This window comes from Lissotriton vulgaris, chromosome 2_1 (assembly GCF_964263255.1).
Source record: "Lissotriton vulgaris chromosome 2_1, aLisVul1.2, whole genome shotgun sequence".
NCBI classification, from domain to species: domain Eukaryota; kingdom Metazoa; phylum Chordata; class Amphibia; order Caudata; family Salamandridae; genus Lissotriton; species Lissotriton vulgaris.
The window spans coordinates 177,845,861-177,858,595 of NC_141687.1; the positions used below are offsets into that span (position 1 = coordinate 177,845,861).

The following is a 12,735-nucleotide window of genomic DNA, read 5'->3' on the forward strand; positions in this document are numbered from 1 at the left end:
ACAAACAAAGGTCCTCATTTATGAGACTCCTTGCGCATCCGGAACGTCACTTTTTGGGACGTTCTGTGGTCAAAAGCCTGCGTGATATTTATCAGGCAGCACTAAGCCACTTTTTTTGGCTTAATGCTGCCTGATAAATATCAGTCCCTTTAACGCAGTGTTTTGTGTTAAAGGGTCATGCAATGGGTGTTGCTGGGGGCATTCCCAGCAACACACATGGGGCCTCATTTATGAAAAGTGACGCATCGTTGCCTGAAAACAGTGATGCGTCACTTTTCACTGCGCCATCCTTGTGACACCAATGATGCGTCATATTTACAGTATGATGCATCATGGCGCAAGGAGTTACAGATACGTCAGTATTTCTAACGTATCTGTATGGTGGAAAAGTGACGCATTACTGGAGTGTGTCACAAAAGTGATGCAACTCCAGCAATGTGTCCTTTCACATGGGGCAAGCCCCATGTGAAAGGGCCTGCGTCAGTCTTACGCCTGCTGTGAGGCAGGTGTAATAAATTGACGCATTTGTGTCCGAGAAGTGGCGCAGTGAAATCTCATAGATTTCACTGCGTAACTTCCATGACCCTTTCTTACGTCAAAACGCCCCCTTGCATACATTATACCTGGCGCAGGTATAATGTGGCGCAGGGGTTTACAAAGTGACGCATCTACCTAGATGCGTCACTTTGTAAATATGGCGCAACAAGGCACATTTTTTACGCCACTGGTGCGTCACAAAAAGTGACGCACCGGCGGCGTAAAAGTGACGCACAGCCTCATAAATGAGGCCCCTGGATTTTTGACCTTGCCCCACATTTACGAGAAATTGTAAATCTGAGGGAGTGCCAAAACCTTACGCCTCCCCAGGGGGGCACAACTAGGAGAAATATCTTGATGTCTCCTCGTTTTTCCTTTTTCTATGCGTGCTGAATTGTGCAGCACTCATAGAAAGAGGAAAAAGCCTCTTGTGATTATTTTTGTACAGAAAGGTTTCCCTTCCTGTACAAAAATAATCATCCCCCCCAATGCAGGCGCCCTTGCGCCATGGTGCAAAGGTGTCTGCGTTGGCGCATGGCAGCCCATTGTGCGCCGGCGCAGGGAAAAAGGACAGGAATGCGCCGTATGTTATAGATGCGCCGCATTCCTGCCCTTTTCTTTTGCCGTAGGGATGCGCAGCAGGAAGGCCTGGTGCATTGCCCTACTGCAAAACCTCATAAATAAGGCCCCATGTATTCTTCAGGTTAATATAAAACCGACCTTGCAATTCGATTATAAAATGTAGTAGTACATGTGAAAGTATGCATAAGAATGAGCATTTTCTCAATAAAAATATTGGTTTTAAGGCATTAGTACAAGTAATGCTACTTTCTCACTCTTCACCTGTTCAAATCAGTTCATAAAGTAAGACAGGACCCAGTTCAGCACAGACAGCTAGATTCATCAAAGTCCCGATTTGCGAGTCCTTAATAGCGATTATTAAGGAATCGCTATTAAGAACTTGCAAATCGGGATTCATGTAGAAATCGCTAAATAAATTGCGATTCCTACCGCCTCTTTATTTGCGATTAGCAAATTGCTAATCGCAAATAAGCAAATAAGGATGCGATTTCAAGGGTGCCAGGGGTGTCCAAAGGACACCCTGTAGCACCCCTGAAATGTGAATTTACACTGATGTTGTGCACACACATGTCCATGTGTGTGTAACATGCAACTTAGAAAAATGCATTTAAATGCTTTTTTCAAAATTTTCGCTATTTACCACGAGGTTTGACTTCGTGGTAAATAGCGCTCCTAAATTGCGAATTCGCAATTTTCAAATGTTTCATGAATAGCATTTAAGGAATCTCTAATAGAGATTCCTTAAATGCTAATCCTCGCAAATTTGCGAATTCTTTATTAGCGATTTTTGCATTTGGGATGATGAATCCCAAATGCAAATATTGCACTCGCAAAGGGCCAGAGTCTCAGAATCTGGCCCTTTTGCGAGCGCATTTCGCTTGATGAATCTGGCTGAGCATCTCTAAATCCTACATGCTCTGTTGAAAGAGTGGGCGGATGTTACAAATAAGTGTATTAAATGTTGGTTGTAAATCTGGTTGCACCTGGAGTCATGAGTTCCTTTGAGGACCTTGTTTTGGTATTGTGATCATATCTGAAATTAAACTGAATCGGTATTAGGTGTTGATTGTCGGTGTGTTAATTTAGATGTACATTGAGGTATGTGAGTGATTGGTCTCAAATTCTCTGCTTCTTTAGTAGAGGTTGTGCTTGTCATACATGGCCAATTTTGAGAGGGTCGGATACAGTATTATGCAATTTAGCCTGAGAGCCGTGGTGTTCTTTGGACATGAATGGACATCACTGGAGTATTCTGACGTCTTGTCTCAGTGGAGGCTTTTATAATGCCTTATGGAGTGATAGGTGCAACACTATGCCATTCGAAAGAGGTGTTTCCATTTGGGGGAAGTTGCCTTATTTTGTTCAGTAACATGGGAGTGTGGTTCTTTCTCCTGAATGTAGTGATTTTGGGGCATATTACCAACCAGTAGCGATATTTATTGCTAAATAGGCTTAGCAACGATTTTTTTATCGCTGCTATCCCTGGATATGTTAGCGGAGAAAAGATGCTATTAGCAACGTTTTTCTCCATTGTGCTAAAATATCCAGCGATAGCGGTGAAATGCGTGAATATCGCTGAGAATATAGCGATATTCACGCATTAGCGACAAAATGCTCTTAGCCATGTTATCCACCTCCCCTTGGGAAACATGGCTAAGAACTGGTCTGGGCAGGTGTTAGTATTTGGAGATATTTGCGCTTAGCGCGAATATTTCCAACGCTATGCCTGCCTTGCTAATAGGCGATAGCGACGTTAGCAACTGCTTTCAGTCGCTAACTGGTTGGGTACGCCCACTTTGCATGTTATTAGCTATCGCCTAAAAGCTGTCGCTAACATCAGTTAGGGCGATAGAATTATCGCGGCTTAGCGGCCGAAAAAGGCCGCTAAATCGGCAATAATTGCCTATCGCCGCCCTTGGTAATATGCCCCTTTGTTAGAATAGTAGATGATAAATTCATCTCCCTTCTAACCTGGACTCTTTGTGTAGGCGTGAGTGGATGTTGAAGAGCGCCTTAGGGCAGTTTGTTGCATGTTTAATCTGTTACTGAATAATGAGCACTCAGCTTTTCATAGAAACAGTTTGTAGGTGCATCTTCTGGTCTTGAGTTGGATGAGAGTGTTTTTGAACGGGTGCTGCCTCCATTTTCGTTCAGCTGGTTAGTTTTTCATCTTTGCATGTTAACTTGGTGAGAATACCACTGTGAGGTGTTTTGGGAGATTTGTGATTGGCTGAGAAGGGGGACAAGGGTTTTCAGGATGCATATAAGATTATTTTATATTCTTTGATATGTAGGGCAGGGACGGTGCTTGGAGTATGTAGTCTTGGGTCGATGTTTTTGACAACTTTAGTTCTAAATATAGTGAAAAAAGAGCATTTCGGTGACTGAACCAGTTAGCTGGAGGAGGCTCATGGGTTCGACCTTTAGGCTGACAATGATGAAGACAAGATTGAGGTCACTGATGTGTGTTTTTGTGAGTTTGGGATTTAGAGCTCCTGGAAGCATCATCTGCATTCAGAAATGCTTTAATTGACCCATTGCGCTTGTTGCTCTTGTTCCAGAGCATATAGAAGTCATGAATTAATATTTTATTCATGACAAGAAAAGATTTGGGAAACCACCATTTTGATGAGACCACCAATGAAAGCATCATTAACACATGGATGGTGGTAGATTATACTTATTGTTATCTATTTGTCTTTGCTGGCGAGTATGTTGGTGGTGAAGCATCTAAATGAATAAAAGGATTGAGTTTTAATTCAGCTGCAGGTTAGATGCTCTTTCTAAATTAGCATGACCTCGATTGTCTTTGCAAATCTATCCTTACATAGAATGCTGTGTCCATTCTGCAGCCGTGTATCAGTTCTCCCTGTGAGCGAAGGCCAAGGACTCCAGAATGTAATGGAGCTGAGAGATCAGCAGTTTTTATTTTGCTGACAAGCAGTTTATAAGGTTGTTTTCCAAACATATTATATTGTTTTCTAACAAAATAAGATAGGCACTTTGAAATAAATAATAAAGCGGCTATTCATCCTCTTACAATCTTCTGTTTCTGCATACTTTCTACAGAGTATATTTGGAGTATGGTTCCCTTGCATCAGTGCAAGTGATATTTCAAACCATCACCCTCTGAATTTGTAGTTTATAAGGTTACAGTTTAATTCTGTAGCTATTGGCAGAATGGGTCGATTTGAATCAGTCAATCAATCAGCATTTATAAAGCGCACTCTGTCACCCCTAGGGGTATCTGAGCGCTGTGTCTCTGTCGAAGAGCCAGGTCTTGAGTCTCTTTCTACAAGTCTGCCAGCGAGCTGGACGGAAGGTTGTTCCAGGTCTTGGCTGCAATGCAGGAGAAGCAGCGGCCTCCCCTGTGGGTGCAGCAGATGAGGGGGTGATTTGCGAGGGTGAGTGATGCAGAATGTAGGTGTCTAGCGGGTTGGTGGAAGTTCAGTCGATGGTTGAGGTAGGCAGGTCCTAGGTCGTGGAAGGCATGTGTGAGGATCTTGAACTGTCATCTTTCCTGGATGGGAAGCCAGTGAAGATCTCTGAAGTGAGGGGCCATGTGGGTCTGTTTGTGGAGGTCCAGGATGAGTCTGGCAGCAGCGTTCTGTATCGTTTGGTGTCTTTTGAGGAGCTGGAGGGGGATGCTGGCATAGAGGGCGTTGCAGTAGTTGAGGAGCTGGTGACAAGGGCCTGAGTGGCTGTCTTTCTGGTGTTGGTTGGGATCCACCTGAAGATGCATTTGAAGTGTGTGGAAGCGAGAGGAGGCAACTGGGGTAACTTTTCATTTCATGGACAGTTGGCTGTGGAGGATGATGCAGAGATTGCGATTGCGTGCGTGGTCAGTTGGTGTCGGTGTGGGTCCGAGTTCTGCAGGCCAGCAGCTGTGGTCCCATGCGGGGGTGTTCTTCCTAAAGATCAGTACTTCAGTTTTGTTGGAGTTGAATTGGAAGCAGTTATCTTTCATCCATTTAGCTCTGTTGGTCATGGTGTTGCAGAAGTTGGTTTTGGTGTTGGCGTGGTCCGCGGTGAGCTAGAGGATCAGTTGAGTGTTGCCTACTATCATTTTGATAGCTGTTAGGCAGTTCCATTGACAGTCCTCTTGTTAGTTTGGCTTTGTAACATCTGGATCTTTGTATTGGTTGGATCTGCATGTGCTTTTCACAAAGATCTGAAGCTTTAAGGGATGTAATTGATTGGAAGTGAAGTGCTGTCAAATTATAAGGGACAATGGGGATTGCTGGAGTCAGGATGGAGCGAATGAATGGGAAAAATTGTAGGTAATGTAGGTATGTGATAGGAGGATGGTGGGCTCAGAAGCCGTTAGTTTGAGTTTGAGGTGTTTCTTCTGGTGATGTTATTCATAGAATCTTCAGGAGATATCAATGACCATAGTTTGTGGAACCGAGTGGGACAGGTTTGGGTGTTTATTGATGCTGTTTTTTGCTAATGTAAGTAAGATGGGCGATTATGCTCACAAGGGTGTTGATGTTAGATTTAAGAGTTTTACCCATCTGTGTGATCATGGTAATGTGATAGTCATAAGTATTAGGGTTGGTGCTGCTGAGGTGAGGAAGAGTTTCAGAGTGGTGTGTTGCCCTCGTCTGTAGGTTCTGTGTTTGAGGCTTGAGGGTAGTGGTAATTGAGCTACATTCTTCGGGTATGGGAGCAGGCAGTAGCTTGTACGTGAGAGCCATTTGAGCCTTCTGCATTATCCTAGTGGGTCTTAGGATGGTTGGTAGGTAAAGCTGTACCTGGATTAGCCTTTGTGTTAACAGGAGAGGAAGAGAGATCAATGGCTCAGAGCGATAGGAACTATTCTGGAGGGTCGTAAGGGAGCTGTGATGTTGAGGTTAGGCTGGGCCAGGGTGTTGGTTTCAGGCTTCAAGAAGCTGAAAACAGATACAAATATATGTAAGTTGATAAAGGTTGATTGTCTCATTAGTTCATTTTTGTAATAGACATTGTTGCGAGTATATGGGCCTCCTATGTGTGATTTATTTTTTCATGATGGTTAAAAAGTTGCGACTCATAATTAATGAGAAATAGAATGTGAGTCTTTCTGGCATCAGGTTTTAGGCCATGATACTTGCCAGCGATGGGAGTCTGATTACTGAAGGTGTATTGCTGCATTTTATGTGGGTGCAAGAGGATTTATTACCATGCATTACAGGCACAAGGATTTACTTACACTTGGTCACAAAATTTGAGACAGTTCTACAATAATAAAGGACTAAGTGTAGGGAGATGGACATCTCTGAAGACCGACAGGGAGAATGAACTTGAGACCTTGATGGTGACAGTGGTTTTGGAGATGAAGGCGTTATTTACCAGATTGTGTCGGCAGGAGGTGGGGGAGTATATTTCCTAGTTATTAGTACATTTGGATCTGTTTGGCTCAAGATGTACTACAACAGGTGTTGTCTCTCTCCCTTTCCCTCTTTTTTCTCTCTGTCTATCTCCTTTAGCCCCTCCCCCTTTTTGCCGAGTTGATTCTCTTCTAGTACGCTTTTTTCCTGCTAGTTTTTTTCTGTATTGTTATTCCTCTTTTTTTATTCCATAGCCTTTATTTTCTCTTTTCCTACCTCTCACTTTTCCTCTCTCCTCTCTTTCTGCATCTCTTGTACCGTTTCTTTTCTTTATCTCTTCCTTCTCTTCTTTTTCTGTCCAAGATAGCCCTTGAATGCATCTCATAAATTCTCTTGGCTGGTATCTTTTGTTCTTGGTCCCTATCACCACCATCTCTTTGTTTCTATAATTCCTCTCTTCCCCTAAGTGTCCTTTTTTGCAAAGCACATCGATTTTCAGGTGAGTTATCATTATTTGATACTGAACTTTGCACACATTTTGTTTTTTCAGCAAACTAACACGAGAGAGTGGGACGGATTTCCCAATCCCGGTCATCCCAGGCCCGGAAGATCGAGACACAGAGCAGATGATTCGCGAGAAAGATGAGGAAGTAAGTATGTGGAAGACACAGCGATTAATCAAGGGATTCTCTTAGTGTGTGACCCATACAGGACTTCTTTAGGGATACTCCTATGGGCCACACAATAAGACTCCTGACCTGGAGGATGGAACATCCTTGCATGTCTATGTTGTACCTCACTGTCCTTACCAGTGCATGCTTCTCCACCCAACGTCATTTCCTGCACACGTCATACAAAATGCTGATATCCATATTCACTTTCAGTAACTTATTATCTGAATTAAGTCCAGTTCAGGATTTGGTTAGTGACTTAGCTTCCATTAGGGCAGCAGGTGCAGTGGCACTGGGGTCGAAAGGCCTTAGAAGGCCACGGAACCCTGGTTTTTGCTGCCTTTAACAGTTCAAACAGTAGCCGGGAGGCCTATTTCCTTCCATACACCAGTGTCCATGACACACTGGATACGCCACTGGACATGGTGTCCCATAGAGCGACAGGGATGACCAGAGTGTGCTCCTTGGCTGACGTCACATCGAGAGACAGGTATGATCAGAACATGCTCCTTGGCTGACGTCACATATAGAGAAAGGGATGACCAGAGTGTTTTCCTTGGCTGACGTCACATAGATAGGACAGGGATGAGCAGAGTGGCTCCTTGGCTGACGTCACATAGAGAGAAAGAGCTGGCCCGAATGTGCTTCTTGGTGACTACCCGGTGGAGCGTGCCCTGGAGGTTGGCCATCTGTAATGACCAAACACGAGAGTCAGCTAATTGGGTGAGTTTTTAGCACTGAGCACTGCTGAGAGATCTCTCGGGCAATTAAAAGGTGAGTAGGGAAACAGGCCACTGCCCGCTTGACCCACGGAGGTGACAGTGCCTTTCTCACTTCACCTTTCTTGACATGAACTACCAGACTAAGGGGCTGATTAATAAATGGGTACACAGGCCGTCGTTCCAACATGGAGACAAAGTAAATTACCCCCTGGTGGAGGGGCGCCCACCACATTCATAAATGCATTGCCAGGAACGTAGTTCCTGCAAATCCCTGCTCCAACCAGTTTTCTTTTTTATTTTCAAAAAGAAAATCCCAAAAGGTAATGTTTAAAAAAAAATGACCCCCCACCCCTTCACCATGAGAGTCATCCCCCATGGCGAGGGGGGTCACTATTACCATTTTACTGTCCATTACTGCCGGGGTGTGCCTGGCAGTCATAAGCAGTAACAAAATGGCTATCCTGACTGTAGCCAAACCTAAGGGCCGTCCGCATCAGCAGTCAGTGGGAGGACCTTTCTCTTGGTGGTATGTATATTGCGTTGCCATTGCTGTGGATAACATACACCACCAAGATATGTCAGCCTCTAAATCTCAATGCACCTGGTGCAGTTTTTAAAGCCCAGAGAATGTAATAGTATAAGGAAGAACTTGATTGCCCAAACAAAAATTACCAAACAAGAGAAAAATTTAAACAAATCTGAATTTAAGTTATTAAAGTGAAAAGCTAAAATTCTGGGATAAGAAACAATGGAAAATTAGATTGAAACATTACCTAGGTAAAGTTAAGTATAGATCAACAAAAGCTACCAAATTATCGAGTGATCAGTACTATGAACATAATTCTTGATAGGGTCGAAAAAACCATCGATACTCAAGGGACATTTTTCAACACAGAACGAAACATTGCCGAATCCAGGGAAATAATACATTTGTGAAATGTTTCTAGTAGTAAAAGTATCCCACAAGTCTCTCTTCTTTTGGGATTGTCACCCATGACAGGGAGGACCCTTGAACATGGCAAAACCTCCAAGCTCCTAGGTGGGGGTCACGCTTACGGTCTATTCTCAGTGGCGTCCTCTTAAAGGTCCTGAAGGCAAGGTCAGGCTTGTCAGAAGCAAGGGCGAGGCTAGGGCTAAAACCTAACGTGGGACATCTGGATGTTTATTATGTCTTGGCAGTTAAAAAAGTAAAAAAACTTCAGGGAAAGAGAAACACATCTGGCACAACCTAGTTGGTTCCTCTTTAATAATTAAAACAACAGGCTTGCTTGTAAGTAAAAGTCTCTAAATAAATATTGCTGCAGCAAAGAGGGGCCCTGGAAAGCGGGGGCGCTATGGTATGCTCTCTCTCCACCACCTCTTTCTCCTCCCCCGCAACCCGTGGGCAAGGCAGGGATGTCCCTTCCACAACTGTGAAGCAATGCAGTCTGCAAGTAAGACAGGAAAAGCTGGAGCAAGTCTCCACACAACCCACAAGGGTCCTCAGGCACACATCCCATGAATGAAGGGTGTTCCCTTCTTTTCCCTACACAATGCAGCAGCTTCTCTTACTTCAGTGGGTGAGTAAACAGTCTGAGCAAACTACTTCCACACAGTACGACTGCGCAGTAATGCCAATGCCTGCAAGCACCAGTGGTCCTCAGAGACACCCATTCTGGAATTCTCATCCTTCCTCTCAAGGTTGCACTACAGACAACTGACCTCTAGAATATTGTTCTCCAAAAATATCGAGTTAGAATAGAAAGAGATTAAAAATTGAAAGGTAATTGCATATAGGAAAGTATAGATGTAAGGCCTCATTTAAGAGGTTTTGGCATAGGGGGGCGCGGGAATGCAAATTGCTGCACTGCGCTACGTCAAAGCAAAAGGGCAGGAATGCGCTGTATCTATGAGATAAAGCACATTTTATTATTTATTTGTGTATTTTATAGAGCGCACAGCTACCCCGACGGGGCGTCCCGGCGCTGAGAACTTTGAGGGTGGAGGGCACAGGGGGATGTTATAGGGAAAACAGGTGGGTCTTCAGTGACTTCCGGAATAAGATTTCTGATTGGGAAGAGCGTAGGGCCAGAGGGAGCTTGTTCCAATGCTGGGAGGCACAAACCTCAAAGGTTTTTCCGCCTGCCCGTGAGCGTTTGAAGCGTGGAGTTTCCAAGAGAAGGAGAGAGTTGGACCGTAAAGTCCTGTAGTTGGTATACGGTCGCAAGGTGTTTTTCAAGTGGGCGGATCCCATACCCCTCGAAGCTCGGTGGGCCAGCGTCATAGCTTTGAAAATACACCTTTTGGCCATTGGCAACCAATGCAATTTGCGGAGGTGGGGAGAGATATGGTGTCTGAAAGGTATTCTTTCCACTAACCGGGCGGCGGCATTTTGGACCGTCTGGAGTTTTTGACATTGGCCTGCTGTGATGCCTAGGTAGAGGGCATTGGCATAATCAAGATGGGAAATGATCAGTGCCTGGATCACAGTCTTACGGCAGTCCGCTGGTAGGTAGTTGATGAGACGCTTGATGGTTCTGATCTTGCCAAAACAGGAGGCAGTCACTGTTTGAACCTGGGTATTGAAGCTGAGATGATTATCCCAGCGGACTCCAAGATTTTTTACTGAGTCTTTAGGTATGGGGGCTTGGCTCAGATCTTCTGGCCACCATAGACTGGAGTCCAGAGGGGATGGTGAATTAAAAAACAGAACCTCCGTTTTTCCAGCATTGAGTCGAAGGGAGTTGGCATCCATCCACTTAGAGATGTCTCTGAGGCAGGTTTTTAACGGATCAAAAGCTGAGGGAGAAGGGGAGTCGAAAGTGAAAAGAAGCTGAATGTCGTCAGCGTAGGAGGTGGACTTGATCCCAGTCTGAGCGATCAGTTTTGCCAGGGGGGTGAAATAAACATTAAATAGAAGCGGGCTGAGCGAGGAGCCCTGCGGGACTCCCCATTTGAGTGGTCTGGCTGTGGAAGTGTAGGGGGGAGTGAAAACCTGCTGAGTGCGATCAGAGAGATACGACGTGATCCAATTAAGCGCAGTGCCACCTACGCCTAGGTCCGCTAGCCTCCTCAGCAGGATCCTGTGGGAGACGGTGTCAAATGCTGCTGAAAGATCCAGCAGCACCAACACCGCCCTTGACCCTTGGTCGAGCGTCCACCTCACCGAGTCAGCCATTTCAATGAGGCACATTAATGTCCTTTCCCCCTGCGCTGGAGCACAATGCGCTGCCATGCGCCAACGTGATGGAAGGGTGCCTGCATTGCAAGGATGATTGATTTTGTTCAGGAAGGGACACCTTCCTGCACAAAACTAATCACTTTAGACAATTTCTACTTGTGCTGCAGAATGCATCACACATAGTAAAAAAGGAAAATACGAGGAGAAATGAAAACATTTCCCCTCATTGCGCCTCCCTAACGCCACCTCTGGGGTGGAGTTAGATTCTGAGGCAATCCCAGGTTTATGATTACCCGTAAACCTGGGAATGCTTCAGATTCCATGGGTGTTGCGTGGGAACACCCACAGCAACACCTCTGGAATGCCCTTTTTACGCAGTGTTCTGCCTGAAAGGGGCACATATTTACAAGGGCATGTTCTGGTGATACTCGTTTAGTGACGTCTAAGCACAAAGCTCTACTTTGAGTATAATCCAAACACGCTGCCCTGATCAGCCCACACTCACAGGAGGGAGGTATGCCTGATGGAATTTGTTCAAATTTGAGTCGTGAGCAATAAACTCAAGAACACAAATTGTCATGATAGCATAAAAGGCCAACTTTACTCCTCTGATGAATTTGTGATGTGTGCTCCTGTGCTTAGACATCACAAACGGCCTCAAAACTGCTCAAGCAAGAGAAATCCAACCAAGTTGAAACATCATTTAGATAAGCAAAATGCAAATTCATACCACTTGTCCACAATGCAATGCTGAGCAGATATTTTATTGCGCGAGGTCTGAGCACAGGATACTGTGTGATGAACTCACGAAGTGCACTACTGAGAGGATTCTCAGTAGGGAGAGGTTACTTGTACCCAAGGCTGACCTCCTCGAGATGTTCTCGCTCAGTGGCACAATCACCTTCATCTAAATCCTGCCACGTATTCTTCCCCATTAGAAACTGTGTTTGGTTTCAAGGATTTAGGACGTAACTCCTATCCAGCCCCAGAGCACAGGCTGGTCACTTCATTAGGGTTGGTGTAGAAGGCTGAGAAAACACCTCATCCCCTGACTGCAGTGCCCTCCTCATCTTTGGGCATGTGGAGTGTCTTTTCATTTCTCTGAAGTCCATTGCTTTGCCTAGTTGATACAACTTTGAGCACAGGCGGCATCAGCTGTGTCCCTTTTTGCCTTTCCAGCTGCGGCGGATGCAGGAGATGCTGCAGAAGATCCAGAGACAAATGAAGAAGGAAATGCATTAGCAGCATCCTTGTCCTCCAGCACATTCACTCAGCGATAAACCATGTTTACATCTAACAACTCACCATCAACTCAGACCCAGCAAAGCCAGCCAACATCAACAAGGAACCCTTCGCCTTATGACAGCCCACCCTCTATATGTTCAACCACTCCCCACCCTGGAAGCACCAGAGGATAATAAAGTCTAGTAATATTTAGTACTTCCCAGGTGTGCCCATTTCTTCCTGGACTCATAGGGAAATTTAAAGGAATCCTGGGCCTATTGCACAAAGAATATTCAACGTATTTTCTTTTGTTCACCACATTTCTTTGAATAATCCTAATGCAACCTTGTGATAGTTGAGACAGAAGCGTTCGCTAGTACTCTTGGGCTCGGGTACTTGGTATGTTTGCAACTTTTATCCAGTGTTTGTGCATCTTTATGGATTTATTTCCAATCAACACTTGCCAATGTATGTGTCTACACCCAACCTCTCATCCTTTTGTCCTTGGCCTTCGTCCTTCTCCCTTTGGT

General features: G+C 44.9%; 1 protein-coding gene across 2 annotated transcripts in view; it reads left to right on the forward strand.

The window, feature by feature from the left end:
- LOC147729785 (septin-4-like) overlaps positions 1 to 12,424 on the forward strand; it is a 320,572-nt gene extending 308,148 nt beyond the window's left edge. The window contains exons 12-13 of one of the 2 annotated variants that reach the window (XM_086954688.1): positions 6,979 to 7,078; positions 12,161 to 12,424. In XM_086954688.1, the coding sequence (XP_086810814.1) occupies positions 6,979 to 7,078; positions 12,161 to 12,223 (163 nt within the window). In that variant the 3' untranslated portion in view covers positions 12,224 to 12,424. The remainder of the gene's footprint in view (positions 1 to 6,978; positions 7,079 to 12,160) is intronic. The other variant, XM_086954689.1, reaches the window with a different exon arrangement.
- Positions 12,425 to 12,735: the final 311 nt, after the last annotated feature.